The sequence below is a fragment of the Crocodylus siamensis genome, chromosome 1 (genome assembly GCF_052110815.1).
Source record: "Crocodylus siamensis isolate JL-2025a chromosome 1, ASM5211081v1, whole genome shotgun sequence".
Classification (NCBI taxonomy): Eukaryota; Metazoa; Chordata; order Crocodylia; family Crocodylidae; genus Crocodylus; species Crocodylus siamensis.
The window spans coordinates 425,520,887-425,540,680 of record NC_143395.1 but is presented as its reverse complement, the minus strand read 5'-3'; the positions used below and the strand labels follow the sequence as shown (position 1 = coordinate 425,540,680).

Here is a 19,794-nt window from a genome sequence, read left to right as displayed (position 1 = left end):
GAAGGCCTGGCGTGAGAGCATGGAGACAGGGCTCCCTGCCTCCTAGAGTCCCGGCCTGACTGCCACAAAGGACCGAGCAGACAGACCGTGATGATCTGGGCTGAGGCCGACCCTGAGTTCCCATGTCCACAGCTGCATTCACCTAACATGTCTGCTGAGTAACGGGGGATGCTGCAGCCCTGCCTGTCCTGGCTAAGCCTGCAATGAGCTGTAGTGCAGAGTGATTGCAGATGGGGCCGTGGGGCTGGGAGCAGCTGGCCTAGTAGACACTGATGGTGCAATGCTTGTGCCTGCAGCTCCGGGAGATGTTTGAGGACGTGGCAGTGTATTTCACGCGGGAGGAGTGGGAGCTGCTGGAAGAAGAAGACAAGGTGCTTTACTGGGACCAGATGCTAAAGAATTACCAAGCCCTCGTTTCCCTGGGTAAAGTTCCTGATGCTTTGCGGAGCTTTGTGGAGTCTGACAATTCATAGCCACCTCCCTGTGTTTCAATAGTCTCATCATCATGAACTTTTATCTGGTGGTATAAGTCCACTTCCTCCCCACTGCTTTGTCAGTGATCAGACCTCTCACATTTCATATTGATATTTCCTCCTTCATTTGATCCAGCCGCCTTCACTTGTCATCCCCATTCTTACAACTCCTGGTGTTTCCATGTTCAGCGGTTTCATAGTTTCATAGTTGGTAGGTCTGGAAGGGACCTGAGCATATCATCAAAGCCGACCCCCTGCCATGGCAGGAAAGAGTACTGGGGTCAAACGACCCCAGCAAAGTGTTCATCCAACCTCCTCTTAAAGACCCCCAGGGTAGGAGCCAGCACCACTTCGCTTTGAAGTTGGTTCCAGATCCTAGCCGCCCTGACAGTGAAGTCACGCCTCCTGATGTCTAACCTAAATCTACCCTCTGCCAGCTTGTGACCATTATTCCTGGTCACTATTGGTAGTGCTCGGGGGAACAGGGACTCTCCCAACGCCTGCTGGTCCCCTCTGACTAGTTTGTAACAGGCCACTAGATCCCCCCTCAGCCTTCTCTTGTGGAGAGGTTCAGGTCCCACAGTCTCTCATTGCAGGGCCTGCTGTGCTGCCCCCGATCATGCGGGTGGCCTCCTCTGGACCCTCTCCACGTTGTCCACATTCCTCCTGAAGTGTGGTGCCCAGAACTGGACGCAGTACTCCAGCTGCGGCCTGACCAGTGCCGCATAGAGGGGGAGGATCACTGCATAGAGGGGGAGGATCACCTCCTTGGACCTGCTCGAGATGCATCTGTGGATGCACGACAAGGTGCGGTTGGCCTTCCTGACCACATCCCCACGCTGCTGGCCCATGTTCATCTTGGCATCAGTGATGATGCCAAGATCCTTTTCTGCCTCTGCACTGATGAGAAGGGAGTTCCCCAGCCTGTAGGTATGGTGCCGGTTCTTCCTCCCCAGGTGCAGCACCTTGCACTTGTCAGTGTTGAAACCCATCCTGTTCTTGACCGAGCCCTAGGGGACCGTGCTGCCTACATCCCTCCAGGTCGAATAGGACCCGTCCACCGCCACTGTCTGGGTACGGCCCTCCAGCCAGTTGGTGACCCATTTAACTGTGTATGTGTCAACGCCACAGTCTCCTAGTTTTTAATAAGGATGGGGTGAGAGACAGTGTCGAAGGCCTTCCTAAAGTCCAGAAAGACTACATCCGCCGCAACACCCCCATCCAAGGATTTTGTGACCTGGTTGTAGAAGGCCACCAGGTTGGTCTCACAGGACCTGCCTCTAATGAACCTGTGTTGATTGCCCCTATGTATACACTCCTTTACTTGCCCCTCGCAGATGTGCTCCTGGATAATTTTTGTCAAAGAGCTTCCCCAGGACCGAGGTAAGACTACTGGGCCTATAGTTTCCTGGGTTTGCCTTCCTCCCTTTTTTGAAAATGGGGACCACAATGGCCCTTTTCCAGTCCTCTGGCACCACACCAGAGCACCACGAGTGCTCATAAAGCTGTTCCAGGAGCCCTGCAATGACCCCTGCCAATTCCTTCAGCACCCTGGAGTGGAGAGCATCATGATTTTCCTCTGTCTTGTCAGTGTGTTCATACCATCTCCAGTTCATTGTACATAAATGAATCAAGAGCTTTCCTTTGAGGATGAGTCTGATTTCCATCTTCTTTGTCTTAGTGTTTGCTTTGCGAACACATTTAACAATCTTTGCATGCTCAGTTCTGTGATCTGTAAATCTCCTTTCTCCTTCTTTGGAGACCCTGACTTTGCTGTAGTTACGTTAAGACCTGTGCTCTCAAGCTCACTGCCATTCTCAAAGGTTTTCTTATCTTCTTCCTAAAATCCCTCCCCAGATCAAATGCCCATCACTGAGATCAATAGAAGCGGGTTAGGTGTAGGGCCTAGTAAGAACCAGTGTGCATTTCCATAGTATTTCTAATACAAGGGCTTGTTTTGGCTTTTGCTCAGGGTTGAGGTACAGGCAGTCCTCGACTTACAACATTTCAAGTTCCAAAGTTTTGCACTTACAACGTTTATAAATGGACTCCCTGTTTCAACGTCATGATCTCAGTTTCAACTTTACAATGTTTGATCCAATGCAACGCCACACCAGCAAACAAGTTTGCTGTGTAGCTCATCTCCCTGGAGAACATCTGTCCAAACTTCCTTGGACACTTTATTTAAGAAAGCAGACAAGACTCCAGAAAAAACCTTCAGCCAAGACTCCTGAGAAGACTCCAGGCAAGAAACCTGCAGAAAGTCCAACCAAGAAGACTTCAAAAAGTCCAGCAAACTCACCACAAAGAAGTTCTTCCAAATCAATATGATTGCTACTTACAATATAAATACATTAATGTATACTTCATAGATTTCATAGACATCAGGGCTGGAAGGGACCTCGGGAGATCATCGAGTCCAGCCCCCTGCCCACAGGGCAGGAAGTCAGCTGGGGTCATAGGATCCCAGCAAGGTAAGCATCCAATTTACTCTTGAAGGTGTTCAATGCAGGTGCTTGAACCACCTCCGCTGGCAGACTGTTCCAGACCTTGGGGGCTCGGACAGTAAAAAAATTCTTCCTTATGTCCAGCCTGAAACGGTCTTGCAGGAGTTTGTGACCTCGTCATCCCTTGGGGCGCTCTGGTGAACAAATGTTCCCCCAGATCCTGGTGGTCACCCCTGATAAACTTATAGGTGGCCATCAGATCACCCCTGAGCCTATGCTTTTCCAGGCTAAAGAGTCCCATGGCTCTCAGCCTGTCATCGTAAGATCTGTTTTCCTGACCTCTGATCATGCGCGTAGCTCTCCTCTGGACTCTCTCAAGCTTCTCCACATCCTTTTTGAATTGTGGAGCCCAAAACTGGACGCAGTACTCCAGCTGCAGCCTCACCAAGGCCGAGTACAAGGGGAGAATGACGTCCCGGGATTTGCTCGAGAAGCATCTATGGATGCAAGCCAGAGTTTTGCTCACTTTACTAGCCGCAGCATCGCATTGGAGGCTCATGTTCATCTTGTGGTCAATCATGACCCCCAAGTCCCTTTTGTCCATAGTGCTAGCCAGCATAGCACTGCCGAGCCTATAAGGATGGTGCAAGTTTTTCTTCCCCAGGTGGAGAACCTTGCATTTTTCAGTGTTAAACACCATCAGGTTCTCATCCGCCCATTTCGTGAGCCTCTCAAGGTCAGCCTGGATCACCCTCCTATCCTCAGGTGTGGACGCTTTGCCCCAAAGTTTGGTGTCATCAGTGAACTTGGCCAATCCGCTTCTGATACCAATGTCCACATCATTAATGAAGATGTTTGTGAGCATATAGGGTGATCTTAGCCTCTTCTCTCCTCTGTACCCACCTGCCAGGACTTGGATTTTATAAGAAAAAGGAAGGAGATCAGTGAGCTTTGATGTTTATGATTGATAAATGCCACCCTGATGTTAAATGCTCAAGGTGAGAGGTTATTTTCCAAAATAACAGATACAATAACAAAAGCCTGGCCAATTACTTCATTGGCAAGTTGCAACTAAAGGGAGCTCTGTGTTGTTACTTCAAAGATACATTGTAACTAAATAGCTTCCACCACCAATTACTTCATTAGTGCAGTGCATTCTTTCACATCTTTTATTCTTTACCCGCAGCTCGTGCTGAGAGCGGCCTCCTCCTCCTCTCACCCAGTTCGTTCTGTAGTTTTCTAAGAAGTTGTTGCCCCAACAGGGTTAGGGACTTCTCTTAACTCCTGCCTCCCCATAAATTGTCCCAGAGACGCAGCCTGTCATTCAGCTCTGGGCAGAGCCACTTCCCAGTGCCTCAGGGCTTTCCCGCACTCATCAAATGTAGCCCAATTCCCTGGGCAGTCATCTGTCTCACCTCTGACCTGTCTTCTGGAGTCCCAACCTTGCGGCTCTCTCCAGGATCTCAGGTCAGAATGCTTTTCACTTCTCCTATTTTCTTGGGATCTTGATTAACCCCGTGCTTGTCGTCTTGTGCCCGAAGGCAATCAGGCAGTGTCTGGGTGCCGGCTTTATCTCCTGTTTTCACGAGCTAATCATCCGATCTTCTCTCAGGTTTGAAATTCCTTCCACCTGGCAGGGTGCGTTCACTGGTCGCTCTTCCCTGAGCATGCCTAAGTAACAGTCTCCTGACTGAGTCCCTGTTACAAAGTTAAATAGTATAAGCCCTAGGACAGAGCCTTGAGGGGCCCCACTGGTCACAGGGCACCACGACAATTGACTTCCATCAACCACCACCCTCTGGGTCCTACCGCGGAGCCAATTCCCCAGCCAGTGGATCGTGGTGTGGCTGAGGCCGCAGTTAGCCAGTTTTGCCAAGAGGTGATCATGGATACCACATCGAAGGCTTTTTTTAAAGTCAGGATATATGACGTGTCCCTTGTCCAGGTGATAGGTCACCTGGTCATAAACGGAAGTAAGATTGGTCAAGCAAGACCTACCCGCAACAGACCCGTGCTGGCTTTCCCTCCGGATGTTGCCATCAGCCAGTCTGTTAAGAATGGTCTCTCTGATAATCTTTTCTAAGACCTTCCCTGCAATAAAAGTCAGGCTAATGGGCCTATAGTTTGCTGGATCCACTTGCCTCCCTTTCTTGAAGATCGGCACCACATTGGCCCTCTTCCAGTCGCCGGGCACTACACCAGAGCGCCAGGAGCTCTCGAAGATCTGTGCCAGGGGCTGGGCTATGACGCTCGCCAGCTCCTTGAGTGCCCTGGGGTGCAGATTGTCAGGGCCGGCTGACTTGAAGGTATCCAGCTCTCAAGGTGTTCCTTCACAAGGTCAGCATTGTTGGAGGGTAAGGCGGGCCTTCCCATCCCATAATGGACGGGCATCCCATGGGACTGGTGAAAGACTGATGCAAAGTACCCATTTAGCGAGTTGACTTTTTCCTGGGTGTCAGTTGCCCCATCTGGTTTAGCAGGAGTCCGATGTTGCCCTTGCTTTTCCTTTGGCTCCCCACATATCTAAAAAAGGACTTTTTATACTTTTAGCTACTTTTCCTGGACTTACACTGATAAGATAGTTGTTATCCATCCATAAGAGTGTCCAATATCTCTTCTGTTTGGTACCTTGAAAACAGTAAAAAATTATTTTTCTGGTCTCTAGTACAGTCAACTTTCTGGTAACTGGCAGCTTACAAGCCGGCGTGCTCCACTAACCAGCATGCCGGCTTGTAAGGAAAAGTAAAACCAGAAGTGCCCACTGCGGCACTTCCAGTTTCTCTGAGCCCCCACGGCCTGGGGCAAAGCAGTCTACACTGACGAGCCACTACGGCCCAGGGACAAAACAGGTTGCGCAGGGCTCTGCAGGGCCTGCCTCCCTGTCCCATGGGGCCCACAGGGACCGTGGGAGGGGCAGCAATGCAGCAGGCGGGGCGGAGGGATGCCCCAGATGTGGCAGGAGAAGCAGCAGCTGGAGCCGCTCAATTAACCAGTATAATTCCCAGGGAATGCCGGATAACAGCTTTTACCGTACATCATGGATCACTGCATCTCCATGCCTGTCCCTGGCTAATGTCTTTTCTAAGCCAGAGTGGTTGGTGTTTTGTTTCCTATTACCATCCCTCCACTACAAGCAGTCCTCGACTTACAATGTTTCATGTTATAATGAACAGCACTTACACTGTTTATAAATTGACACTCTGTTTTGACTTTCCGATGTAAGTTTTGACTTTACAAGGCTTGATCCGATGCAACACCATGCCACTCAACAAGTTCACTGCATTGCTCATCTCCCTGGAGAACATCTCTCCAGACTTCCGTGGACACCTTCTTTAAGAAAACAGACAAGATTTCTGAGAAGACTCCAGCCAAGAATCCTTCAAAAAGTCCAGCAAAGCCTTCTCAAAAAAGTCCTTCAAAACCAATATCTTTGATATTTTCAACATAAATGCATTAATGTAGCTATGTTACTCAGCTGTAATTTATTGAGTAAAAAATTCTGAGTTATTTTTGGTGAAAATAGGGTATCGGGCCTTTGTTTAGGAACCAGTCCCCCATTTATAACATTGTGTCCTATGGAAAAATTGATTCTGAGTTGCAACATTTCAACTTAAGATGTGATTTTCAGGAACCAAGTGTGTTCTAAGTCCAAGGACTGCCTGTACCTGGGTGACTAGCACCATTATCTATTGAAGACTTCTCCCTGCAGTGCCTTTTCTTTCGTAAATACCTGTCCTCCCTTGTCCACCAAGACCCTAATAGAAAGCATGAGTTCCTGGGATCCATTCCCCAAATCCCTGTTGGTGATTCTGCATCCAGTACCCAGTTACTAACCCTCTTTAACCACTGCCCCAAACAGGTTATCAAGGTCCTACACCTGCCTTAATCTGCAGCATTCAGCAAGGACAGGTGGAGCTCTGGGGCTGCAGTCATGAGGACCGTGGGAAAACCTCAAGGTCAGAGGACCTGCTGCCAGGTGAGTTGTGGCTGTCCCCTCCACCCGACTCTGCTCTCAGAAATGCTTCGTGCCTAGAGTGCCAGGGGGACCTGGAAACTACAGACTTGCCCTGTGCTACCCTTGCAGGGTGCTGACCTCAAACACAGTACATTATGCTGTAGTGTGCCCAGGCAGGTGTTGTTTTCACTCCCTGAAATTCAACCATGTGAAGACAAGCAGCTGTTCCCTTCTTCTCCAGGAAATGGCAGATGTTACAGGACAATCAGGTTTGCTGTCTTGATTTTTTGGGCCAGATCTGGTTTCCCTGAGATGCAGTGACCTTAATTTTCCATCTTCACTCACCAATGTAAGGGTTCATTCCTCAGCCCAAGGTAGCTATACCTCTCTACTACCTTCTTCCAGGGAAGGATGGGATTTGTAGCCCCCATGGAAATCAGGATGGTATGCAGAGGGTCTGTGTAGCTGTCACTGCTGGACAAGAAAGAAGCTGAGGCTCTCTCTCCCTTTCTTCTCCTGATCAGGTTGACCTGGAACCCAGGAAGTGTTTTATCCTGGTCTCAGGCTGCATGACATGGCTCCATGGCATGGGTGGGATTCTGAAGCTTTCAGGTTGTGGGGGGACATGAATCCCTCATGGTTTGCACCAGAATACCCTCCTTTGTGTTTCATCTCTGGGGCCCTGATGTCAAGAAGCCTGAGATACCACAGAGTCCAGGTTCAAGCTCATGCTGAGGCATTAGACCTGATGCAGGCTCCTGTGACACAGAGGCCACCTGGGACCCTTCAACAGAGGAAAGCTACATGGGCTCATTCCCTGCACCAGACCTTGCCCTGGAAGCAGGCAGAAAGCACAGCCCTGCTCCTTTCAGAAGAGAGGCCAGAGCTGTAGGTCCTCCCCTCCTCCTCAGCCCATTAGAGCATAAAACTATTCAGGTACTGTCATAATGCACATCTCCCACTTGTGCTTCTCTTAGCAGGGCCTGAGATGATGAGGCTGACAGGTGGGCCAGAAACTCTGAACTGCACAGAGTTGGGACCATTAGCCCAACACAGGGACCTGCCCCTTCATCGTGTCCAGCATTTGGGGTTTTGGCAGGAAGACCTTGTTTTGGTGAGGGAAGACAAGTGCCAAGGTCCAGGCCTGTGCCCATCCCAGCAGAAGGAAAGCAGTGTTTGCCACTTGGCAACAGAGTACGGGCTAATTTGGAGTTTCTCTTCCCCATGCAGCAGGTGCCTGGCTGCTGAGCAGAGCTGAAGAGCAGACTCCTGCGGAAGGGCCTGCAGACCTGGAGCCACCACGAACTTCCCCATGGAGTCTAGGAGGGATAGTCTCCCTGAGACCCGAGAGAGAACAATGGCACAAGAGTCCATGGAGGCCCGAAAAGCAGGAGAATGTAACAGTGAAGCAGGTATCATCTCCAGTTGGGTGGGAGAGTGGAGAAGGGGCAGATCTGAGAAACAGCCCTGGGTGCAAGGAAGAATTTGTGGAGCTGAGAGACATAAGGAGCCACTGGAAAGAGGCACTACATCCAAACCAAGGTAGTGCGGAGGGCCTCAGAGGAAAGCAGGAGCTCACTGCCATTCACTGGGGCAGAGCCCACCCCTGCTCCGAAGTCAGGAAAACCCTTAACTGCCCATCACTTCTGGCTTTTCACAAGATAAAGCACACCAGAGAGAAGCTCCACATATGTACCAGGTGTGGGAAGGGCTTCACCCAGTCCTCCAGCCTGACCCGACACTGGCTCATCCACACAGGGGAGAAGCCTTATCAGTGCTCAGAGTGTGGGAAGAGCTTCAGATACCTCTCCAGCCTGGCCCAGCACTGGCTTATTCACACGCAAGAGAAGCCATATCAGTGCTTGGAGTGTGGGAAGAGCTTTACCCAATCCTCCAGCCTCACCCAACACCGGCTCATCCACAGCGGGGAGAAGCCACACCAGTGCTCAGAGTGTGGGAAGAGCTTCAGACAGCTCTCCAGCCTGGCCCAGCACCGGCTTAATCACATGCGAGAGAAACCATATCAGTGTTTGGAGTGTGGGAAGAGTTTCACCCAGTCCTCCAACCTGACCCAGCACCGCCTAATCCATACAGGAGGGAAGCCATATCAGTGCTCACAGTGTGGGAAGAGCTTCACCCGATCTTCCAGCCTGACCCGACACTGGCTCATCCACACAGGGGAGAAGCCACATCAGTGCTCGCAGTGTGGGAAGAGCTTCAGCCGACTTTCCAGCCTGACCCGACACCGGCTCATCCACACGCTGGAGTAGCTACACACTCATAGCATGGGAAGAGCGTTACCCAGTTTTGCTGCCCGGTCCAGCATCAGGTCATTCACACAAAAGAGAAGCCACATTGGTGCTGAGAGGAATGGCAAAAGTTCACCCAGTCCTCCAACCTGGCTTGGCACCAGCTTATCCACACAGGGATGGGGAAAGCCACATCAGTGCTCAAAATGAGGGAATACCTGAGGGAAGACCTGTGGCGGGTCAGTTGCGGGAGGGCAGGGCGTTCCTACACTGAGCCACCCGCTTTCCTGTGCCTAACCAAATCCATGCTTTAGGTTACTTGGTCACAGGCAGGAGGTAGCTGGGCAGGAGTCCCCAGGAATCCCCCTCCTGTACCTGGAGCAGGCCAGAGCGCCCTGAACAAGGGGCAGGAAGGCCGGGCCCTGTTGCATCCCCTGTTTAGTGTTGCCCTGGGAGAAGGGAGGGGCAGACATGAACAGCAGCCATGGCTTGCCTGTGCGGGGATAACTCGGATAATTAGTCCTATGAAGCTGTCATTATGAGTGCAAAATGAATCTGTTAAATTGCAAGAAACCCTACATGTGGATCACTATCTTCCCAGGGAAAGTGGCTTTCCTTTGCTCAAAATTAACTCACTCCCAAAGTTTAATCTGGGTTACTTTAATGTCAAATAAAAATTTCACACAGGAGGGATAGGGGGTGGGGGGCAATGGCTGCTCACCTACCATAACCATTCAAATACAAGGCAGGTTCTCAAAAGCCAAACATTTCTTCCAAAGTGTCCTGTCTTTAACATTGGTTAAAACAAAACTCATATTGGAGGTACTATATTGAATGTGCATCAGGAAAATTGCATTAATGCATGTGTAGACATGCCTTATGACTTTATGATTCAACTGTATGAGCACTGATATTGGGACCCTGTTGCCTTGCTGGAAGGTGAGGTAGCACCAGAAGTAATGCTCTCGTATATGGTGCTGGTGTTGCCATCCTCGCTGAGTGTTACTGATCTGTTCTCAGTGGTGAATTCTCTACAGCTGTGGTTCTGTCAAAAAGTCACAGCCAGGAGACCCCAACACCGGTTGTGTCTTAAAGAACTGGCAAAGGTTTGGCCAAGTTTATTGTCTACATACTATGGACCGAACACAGCTATGATCTGATAGTCAAGATACTGATGTCTTGAAAATGGTATTTAAATGGTATTTAATGGTTTTTTGGGAATTGGCTTATAGATGTGTATATATATGTATTAGAATGGTTCAGAATAGGCAGCAGGGGTTAACGGATTTCTAAAAGCCTGGGTCTCTGACACAGTTTCTCAGCCTTCAGAAGTAGACAGGCTGTCTAACAAAACAAGGCCAACGGAAACACACACAGCCTGGGAAAGTGCGGGCATGTACCACCCTGTTCCATAACATGAGATGAGGTGGCACCAGTTCACAAGGCCAAAGAAGGGGGACAAAAATTACTTTGTGGGAAGGGTGTGCATGCGATGGACTTGGATTGCATTGATGAAACAGAACATAGTGTGACTAACACAGAGAGACCAAACAGCAATAGCCATGGATGAAGAGTCATCAGGAAGAAAGAAGCCTACAAAAGCAGAGACTTGAGAGTAATAAAGGGCCCAGGTTCTCCTCCTTCCCATCTTCTGAGTGGGTCCTTGAGAGGGATCCCTATCCCTGTCTCCTGGGAGGGGTCCCTGAAGCCACCTTGGACAGAGGGCACACCACCAGTAGATCTCATCCACCCTATGGGGGAAAGGGGAGGGATGGGGCAGGCCTTGGCATCCCACCTCCTGGCTGTTGACATGCTGACATCTGACACATAAGAGGGAGCCTTAGCGTGAAACCTGTGTCCTGGCCAGACTTTTCTTAACTCTGAAGACAGCCCTAGAATTGGTAGACATACGCAGAATTGTTTGATTGCTTGTATTGTTTTTTTTTCTGTTATCACTGTATATCAATATATTTGCCTATTGTTGAATGGAAAGGTTGTGGTCAGTCTGAGAGTAGGTCCCCTCTCCTGGAATAGGCATTTTGTTCTAAATCCAGGGCCAACAGATACTGTTGCATGTGTGTCTGTGATAAGGTATCAGTAAAAAACCATGTAAGCTCCCCTAGGCCAATACAAAGGTCCCATGTTTTCTAAATTTCCTTTTATACAGTGATCCAAAAATTAATTATTACATTCCACAAATATCTGGAATATCTTGAGCCATCTTGTGCTGTGGGCTTATTTCACATCTTGATCTGGGAGTTCTGTTTCCACCTGAGACTGGGCTAGTCTTCACCTTGTACTGCCATCTCCCCCTTTCATCTCTAGACAGGAGCTTTCGTCTGACCGACATGTCAAGTTCTGCTTCTATAAGGAGCTCGTGCGTTGGACACTTGTGCTAATCAGGCCTACTTCAGCCAATGCCTTTTTGTGAGTAGTATATATATTGATGTTCCAAAGATGCAGAGAGATCAAAAGGGAAGATCTAGTGCCTTTATCCTTCCTGGTGCCAATGCCATCACCCAATAGGAAGTGGAGCCTATGGTGGCTGTGGCCACGAGTGTCAATGGAATAAATCACTAGGGTCCCAACTGGACTTTCCCATGCTCTCAGTCACTTGCTGGAGCTGGTGTGGGAGAGAAGCCGGCAGCAGGGGCCTTGGTGGACTTAGGTGCCTCCCTGTGCTCCTGTTCAACCCTGCTCAGGGCCCCGCCAGCTGATCCTTATGCAGCTCTTCTGTAACACATCTTTCTTTTCTGCATAAGACTGTCACAAAAAACATTGGGAGCTGCATTTGAGAAGCAGGCTTTGGAGTCAGGCCTTATGAAGAAACATCAGGAGACCTGTACTGACTTGCACCCATGCTCCCCTCTTGGGACAGGTTTGTCAGGATTTCAGTTGTTTTGACACACTCCCTCACCTACACACATTGCCCCAACCTCAACTGCCCCCCTGAAATGCACCAAGGAACAGGCACATTCAAAATGTGTCAAACAAACTCCTATTCCCTCCCTCCTTTCTGTGGTCACCTCCAACAGCAAGACAAACCAGCCCCCCTGCCAAACTGAGGTTCATTCAGAAGTCAAAAGGTTATTTTCTTAAATGCTGTAATGTAGGGAAAGGGAGGGAGTAGTTTAATACACTGGAAGGTATCAGCAGAAAGGACAGTTATGGAGATGAATGTGTATGCTCCAGGAGGAGTTAACTGGCCTCTTAGAGTAGCCACTAGGGGACATTCCTGGAGCCAAATGGCTTTGGCACTAGCGGGGAAGCCTCAGTATTCCCCATGGGACATTACAATGTGCTGCATTTCACCCCCAGGATGCATTCACACTTTCTCCACGCTTCCACGGAAGAGGCAGGACCTGTCGGGCTGCACCACCATTACCCCTACTATCGCGTTTAACCTAGAAGGGATACTCTACTTGCCCTGGCAGAGGTTCATCCAAAATGGCAGGGTCCTGGCTGCACAGCAGTCCATGGGTATAATGCCTCAAGTGTAACCAGCTCCTGCTCCCAAGGATGAACACTACACCCGGGGTTGTAGTGTATCCTCTGGAAAGGGAAGGGGCTGGGAAATTCTGGGCCCTGCTCTGTTCCTGTTTCACAGCTCTGGAGAGGACATAGAGACCAACCACAGGGATATCATGTTAAGTTGTGGGGCTTGATTAGCAAAGAATCTATTATAGAGACTGGGATGAAGGGTGGGGGGGAGAGGCAGCAGCTGGTGCCTGGTGGTGCAGTTCTGACGAGCTGAGAAGCAAAACTGCCAAAATGGGCTCACAGGGTGGCAGTGGAAGTTTCCTGCAGACAATGATGGGCATGTGCAGGCCTTGGAGAGGGGTGATGTGGTAGAGAGGAAAGGCAAGGCCAGGGTAGAAGGCAGGGAATGATTCCCCGCCATAAATGTCCTTCCTGCAATTCAAGAGCCTCATATACCAGGAGCCTGGGAACAGGAGGAAGGACTAAGCTCAGATTTGGCTGAAGGCACTCCCTGGGTGTCAGCTGGAGCCAGTTGTCTTCAGGAGGGCACCCTACTGTGAAAGCCCGTCTCTCCCTGGGAGCACTGAGTGCTTTTAGAGAATGATGGGGATGGCACAAGCACCGAGGCTGATGCAAAGATCATCTCCTCACAGGTTCTCCCAGCATCTGGACTGGTCTCTGTCTGAAGGGTTTCCTTTTATCCCATCCCCTGCATCAAGCCTTGGCATTGAGTCCCTGTGCCCTCTGGATTCTGCAGTGCCCTACCAGGGCTGAACAATGGGTGAACTCTTGCTGCACTGCACCAGCATGAGGTTGCTTCCCTGGATGCAAACACTGGTGGGTGCTGAGTGGCTATATATCCCCAAGCCCTTTCTGCATTGCTGGAAACATTACAGATGCACCCGTATGTGGATGGACTGGTGCTAGGCCAGCTTGGAGGAGTAGGGGAAACATTTCCAACACTCTAACCATTAATGTGCTTTCTTTATGTGGATGAACTGGCGCCAGGCCATTTTTGGAGGATCCGGTGAAGCTCTTCCCACATTCTGAGCACTGATATGGCTTCTCCCCCAGGTGGATGAGCCAGTGCTGAGTCAGGTGGGAGGACTTGGTGAAGCTCTTCCCACGCTCTGAGCACCAAGGTGGCTTCTCCCCCATGTGGATAAGCTGGTGTCTGATCAGGTCAGAGACCTGTCTGAAGCTCTTCCCACACACAGAACACTGATGTGGCTTCTCCTTAATGTGGATGAGCTGGTGCAGGGCCAGGGTGGAAGATTGGGTGAAGCTCTTCCCACACTCCAAGCACTGATGTGGCTTCTTCCCTGCATCTTCTTTTTAGCATGGATGACCTGGTCTTGGGCCAGGTGGGAGGATCGGGTGCAGGTCTTCCCACACTCCGAGCACAGACGTGACTTCTTCCTTTTGTGGATACAATGGTGCTGAGCCAGTCTGGAGGAGTGACAGAAGCTCTTCCCACACTCGGAGCATGGATGTGGCTTCTCCCCCATGTAGATGAGCTGATGTTTAGTCAGGTTCAAGGACAAGTTGATGCTCTTCTCACACTGAGCACTGATGTAGTTTCTCCCTTGCATGCACGCACCAGTGCTTGGCCTGGTTGGAGGGCCGTCTTAAGCCCTTCCCACAGTTGGTGCCATGCTGTGACTGCGTCCACCTCAGCACACACTACTGCTGGGACTAGTCTTGCCAACACAAGTTCTTCCTGAACCCAGTGCAGCAGTGAGTCTCCCACCTCAGGTGGATTTGCCGGTGCAGAGACAGGGAGAAGAAATGGGTGAAGGTCTTAGCGTACTTGGCACACTAGTTACTGACACTTCCCCCTGTGGACATGTAGGTGCTTCACTAGGTCTGAGGACACACAAAGTTCTTCACCCATTTGGTGAAGCAGTAGGGCGCTCTCCAGAATGGATCTGGCACTGAACAACCAGGGTCGAGAAGCAGGTGAAGCTCTTCCCACACTTGATGCATATATGGACTGTCTCCCCAGAGTGCTTTATCTTATGAAGAGCAACGAGTGACAGGCAATTAAAGGTTTTCCTGACCTTGGGGCAGGGTTGGGCTATGCCCCTGTGCTTGGCAGTGAGCTCTTGATTCCCCCTGAGGCCCTCCCCAGTGCCTTGCCTGGAATGCAGTGCCTCTCTCTGGTGGGTCTTTACATCCTTCAGCTCCACAAATTCTTCCCTGCACCCAGGGCTCTTTCTGGGCTCTGTCCCCTCTCCACTCTCATGTCCCCTTGGAGATGGTACCTGGTTCACAGCTACGTTTTCCTTCTGGGGCCTCACCTGACTCTTGTGCCATTGCTCCTTCTCAGGTCTCAGGGAGTCGATCTCATCCAAACTCCCTGGGGACGTCTGTGACGGCTCCAGGTTTGAAGGCACTTCCACAGGAGGCTGCTTCTCATCTGTACTTCCTGTGTGGGGAACAGAAACTCCAGATTATTCCCTGTCCTCTTAGCAAGGAGCAAAACACTGCTATTCCTTTTGCTGGAATGGGCCTCTAAGTAGGCCTGGCAGTAGGGCCAGATTACAAGGTGGTGCTGAGCGCAGTGGGGTAGGAAAAGCAGCCCCTCCCCACCCCATGCCCGGCGCCCTGCGCTGCAGCCACTCACAGCCTGCCTGGGGCTACCTGTGCCTGCTCCAGACAGACCCGCATGGGCTGCAAGCGCCTGTAGTGTGGGGCATCGGCCATGGGGAGGGCGAGGGGCTGCTTTTCTCCACACAGCAAAGGAGCCCAGGGAAAAGCTAAGCATGGGGGGGTGAAGTGGCCCCTCCCCTGCCCCACAGCCAGTGCCCCAGACCGCAGGTGCTCGCAGCCTGCAGGGAGCTGTCCAGAGCGGGCACAGGCAGCCCCACGTGGGCTGCAAGCAGCTGCAGTGCAGGGTCCTGCCCCCACCACTTGCCTGAGTTTCCCTTGCAGGGGCAGCCACATGCTCCCAGCCCAGAAATCCCGCCTGGGGCTTCCCACTGGGGCTTCCCCTGGGTCCTACTGCCCTTTGTTCCTGCCCTTTGTTCCTGTCACTTGACAGGAACCAAGGGCAGAGAAATATTAATTTTCTACATTCTTTAGGGGCCCCACAGGCCACATAGAATGGCTTCATGGGCCAGATCCGGCCCACAGGCCATATTTTGCCCCTGGCCTTGATGGACAAGGGATGAAGGACATTTAGGATGAAAGAGAAGGCACTGCAGGGAGAAGCCTTCAATAGAGCATGATCCTTGTCACTTAGGTGGAGGAGGGATGGTCATAAGAAACAAAGCACCAACCACCCCCTGGTATAGAAAGGGTATCGAATTGACAGAGTCATGAGGGACAGGCCTGAGAAAAGCAATCTGACCTAGTAAAACATAAGTCCCCCAACCCTGCACACAAGCCAGAACAAACCTCTGTATTAGAATCATAGAATCACAGAAATTTGTTTGGAAGGGTCCTTGGGAGATCACATTTAGTCTAACCCCTGCTCTAAGCAGGACCAGCCCCAAGTACATCATCCCAGCCAATGCTTTGTCTAGCTGGGCTTTGAAAACCTCAAACAGTGGAGACTCCACCACCTCTCTAGGTAGCCTGTTCCAGTGTTTTACCTAGGGAAACGAGGGCTTGGTAAGTCTTCAGCATCTGGTCCCAGTAAAGCACCTTTTCTTCATCTTCCAGCAGCTCCCACTCCTCCTGCATGAAATACACTGCCACGTCCGCAAACACTGCCGAGAGCTGCAGGCACAAGCATTGCACCATCAGTGTTTCCTGGGCCAGCTGCTCCCAGCCCCATGGTCCCGTCTGCAATCACTCTGCGCTACAGCTCATTGCAGGCTTAGCCAGGACAGGCAGGGCTGCAACATCCCGTTACTCAGCTGACACACGAGGTGGATGCAGCTGTGGACATAGAGCTCAGCCCAGCTCATCACGGTCTGTCAGCTCCGTCCTTTGAGGCAACCGTGCCAGCACTTTTGGAAGCAGGGAGCCCCGTCTCCATGCACTCTCTCCAGGACTTCCTGTGCCAGCACCCCTGGTATCTGCACTTGGGAGGGAGCTCCTGCTAATGCCAGCTTTGGCTGTTTGCAGCCTGCGGCACCACAGGTTTGACGTTCTTCAGGTCTCTCTGCTCCCCACATTGTTTACAGCCCCCCTGACTCCTCCTGGCTCTGCCCCAGCTGTGCTCTCCACAGCTGCACCTGGTGTCCTGCTTACCTCCAGGCTCTGCCTCTGCTTTGGAGGCCTGCCCTGCTCCTTCTGCCCTGGGCCCAGCTCAGGTGTCAGGGAGTCCCTCTCATCCTCTCCCCTTGGGCAAGTCCTCTGCAGATCCAGCTTCACAGGCTCTTCTCCAGGAGTTTTCTGCTTAGCGCTGCTCAGGGTCCCAGCACCTGCGGGTGGGAAAGAGTGCACAGGGCAGCGCTGGTGCTGCTGGCATGGAGAAAACCAGTTTTGGGCTCCACAATTCAAAAAGGATGTAGAGAAGCTTGAGAGGGTGCAAAGGACAGCCACGTGCATCATCAGAGTTCAGGAAAACAGACCTTAGGATGAAAGGCTGAGAGCTATGGGACTCTTTAGCCTGGAAAAGTGCAGGCTCAGGGGTGATCTGATGGCCATGCACTCATTGCTGTGGCCTGGGTTTGATCCAGACAACAAAGCCCATCTCCTTTTCCTTCTCTTTCTCTCCTCTACTTTGCCACAAGGCACTTTCTCCCCTTCTCACAGGGAGGCAGAGCTGTTTTCCCCTCCAGGATGCACAGGTGCTGTTCATGACATGCCCTTCCTGACTTGTGCGACAGCTCTAGCAAGGCCAAGCAGGGAAATACCTGGCCAGAAGAGGCCAGGAGGAGGTGTAAAATGGGGAGAAGAAAACAGAACAAGTAAAACCACATTTGTGAAACTGGCACCTTTCTACATGAGTGGCCAGTGCAATATTCACTGAGGTCCAGTGAGCGAGGCACCCAATACTCCCACTGGCCTCTCTCCTGCTTCGTTCCTGCAGGGTCGTTCTCCAGAGGAAGACGGGAACACAGCCCAAGTTGTTGCTAGGAGCCTTCCTCAGCTTCACACTGCAGTTGGTGACGGGAATGGGTTGTGGGAAGAATTGTCCTTTTGACACCCTGGGGTCTCTAGCACAGGGGATCAGTCCCACTGTCTCTTGTGGGATGCAGCTAGGAAAGCTGGAGACAGGAAGCTGCAGACCGCCTTCGTGCTCTTGGCCATCTTTCAGGGCACCTGCGCAAAGGGCCGCGCAGGGCAGGGTCTCTCCCACCTGTGAGCATAGCCCTGGCCAGCCCTGGCTTTCAGGCTCTTGGCAGTGTCCCAAGCTGCTTTCCTGAGCGTGAAGTGGCTCCCTAGTACAGGCAGCTCAGAGGGCAGGGAGAAGTTCCGGTCTTGAGTCTTGATGGGTGTCTTCTTGAACTCAAAGGAGATGGAAGGCATTGTCAGGCTCCCATTTTGTGCTGTTAACATTATAAACATTGGATTTATGATGCATTATAACCTGCCTGACAGCTGACCCCCCAGGTACCTCTCCACTATCTAGTAGCTACATTAATTCCCTTTGTCTCCTCCACTCTCCACCCCCACGCCCTTTCTCTCCTCAATTTACACCTTCACTGATCAGCTCTTGCATGCACACCAGCCTCTGGCTTCTTTACTACTTATACCATCCAGGAAGAGCAGAAAGCAGCTGGAGATGCTTCCTCAGCCTGATGAGGGACATTTATACCCAAAAGCTTGCAAAGAAGTTGTCCAACTATTTGAGTTGGTCTTATAAGTCAGATTTACCCAAAGAACCTTGTCACTCTTTGGCTGGCATTTGGGGGGCTGGACTCGATGACCTTCCAAGGTCCCTTCCGGCCCTAATGTCTATGAAATCTAATGTCTATGAAATTCAGGCTGCCTCAGTCACCCTGTGGGCTGACTTACAGGATCTAATATTTCCTGGAGGGTTTCCAAGGAATTCATGACCTGCATCTATAGAAGGGAAGCTAAAGACAGGAGGAGGGTGCCAGAGTTTAGACAGGGGGGAGGAACAGCATGGGGTAGGAGCCAAACCCAGGACAAATTCTTAAAGCACAGTTTGCTTAACCCTAAATCTCCCATGAAGTCTGGGGCCTGTGGTTACTGCTTAAGGGCAAGGGAAGGAGCTCCACACATTCTCTTTCCTCCCCTTCTGTGGATGACTAGAGGTTTCTTTCTGAAGCCTTGCCGGGTTGGAGGAGTGGATGTGTGTCGGACTGCCTCACCAGCCTGAGGAGCTCTTCCCCACAGCCACCCAGGGAGTCTTGGGACCTGGCTGCCCTGGGCAGGTGGCCTCTGGCAAGGCTTTTCCATGCAGCCAGGAGGCAATCCCTGTACTGGTTCTGTGGTGTAATGGCCAGCACCCTGGACTCTGAATCCAGTAATCCGAGTTCGAGTCTCGGCAGAACCTCTGGCTTGTTTTTCTTGCAGCACCAGCTCTTTTGTCAAGAAGTGGCTTGGCTTGGCTCTTTGCTGAACTTCCCTCTCCTTCGCTCTTCCCCACATTTGCATGGGTGTGCGAAATACAGCCTGTGGCCTGCATGTGGCCCACAGCACGATGGTTTCCAGCTCACAGATGGGGGCCAGTTCAGGCTGTGGCACATGCAGCCAGTCCCGCCACGCCGGACGCACAGTGGGACTGGGGCAGCCGCAGACTCAGTTTCCCCCTGCCCCACTGGCAGCAACACTGAGCATCAGCAGCCAGATGCTGCTCCCACCTGCCATGGCCCCACCACATCCCCTCGCCTGAGCCTGGGCTGCCTGCTGGCTCCTCAGCCAGCCCCCATGGGATCCTGCCAGTCTACCCATCCTGCCTGGCATCCCCAGCAGTGGCATTGAAATGGACACATCCGGGTCAGAGAGGATTAACTGCCCTTCCCCACCCCTCCACACCTGCGGGCTGGGTCAGCACCCCATCCTGCTCTGCCACGCCTGGCTGGATAAACTCTCCCAACTCTGACAAGCCGGTGACACACAAGCATTTTTGTGCCACTGATATGCCATGGGTGCACGAGCGTGCAGCACTGATTGTGTGACAAGTGTGCTGTAACAAAGGTGGAAGGAAGCCCCGGGCCCTTGGAGCTGGGAACTCACGCTCTCCTCCTGCGGCCTGCGGGGAGGTGCCGAGAGGAGGCAAACTCCCCATGAAGGCTGTTCCGCTCTGGGCTCGCTCTCCTTCGCTC

At 51.6% G+C, this 19,794-nt stretch overlaps 2 protein-coding genes and 1 non-coding gene across 3 annotated transcripts in view; 2 read left to right on the top strand and 1 right to left on the bottom strand.

Moving 5' to 3' along the window:
• The window catches only part of LOC149875748 (uncharacterized), a 79,821-nt gene that overhangs the window by 17,946 nt on the left and 42,081 nt on the right, over positions 1-19,794 (bottom strand). The window lies entirely within an intron of this gene.
• LOC149875751 (uncharacterized) overlaps positions 1-19,794 on the top strand; it is a 39,064-nt gene that overhangs the window by 4,658 nt on the left and 14,612 nt on the right. Inside the window, 5 exon segments of the mRNA XM_090031514.1 lie at positions 297-423; positions 6,780-6,896; positions 8,106-9,158; positions 9,161-9,431; positions 17,589-17,664. Of these exon segments, the coding sequence (XP_089887640.1) occupies positions 297-423; positions 6,780-6,896; positions 8,106-9,158; positions 9,161-9,431; positions 17,589-17,664 (1,644 nt within the window).
• On the top strand, positions 18,951-19,022 carry TRNAQ-CUG (transfer RNA glutamine (anticodon CUG)). Its single transcript has one exon. It is a non-coding gene; the product is annotated as a tRNA-Gln (tRNA).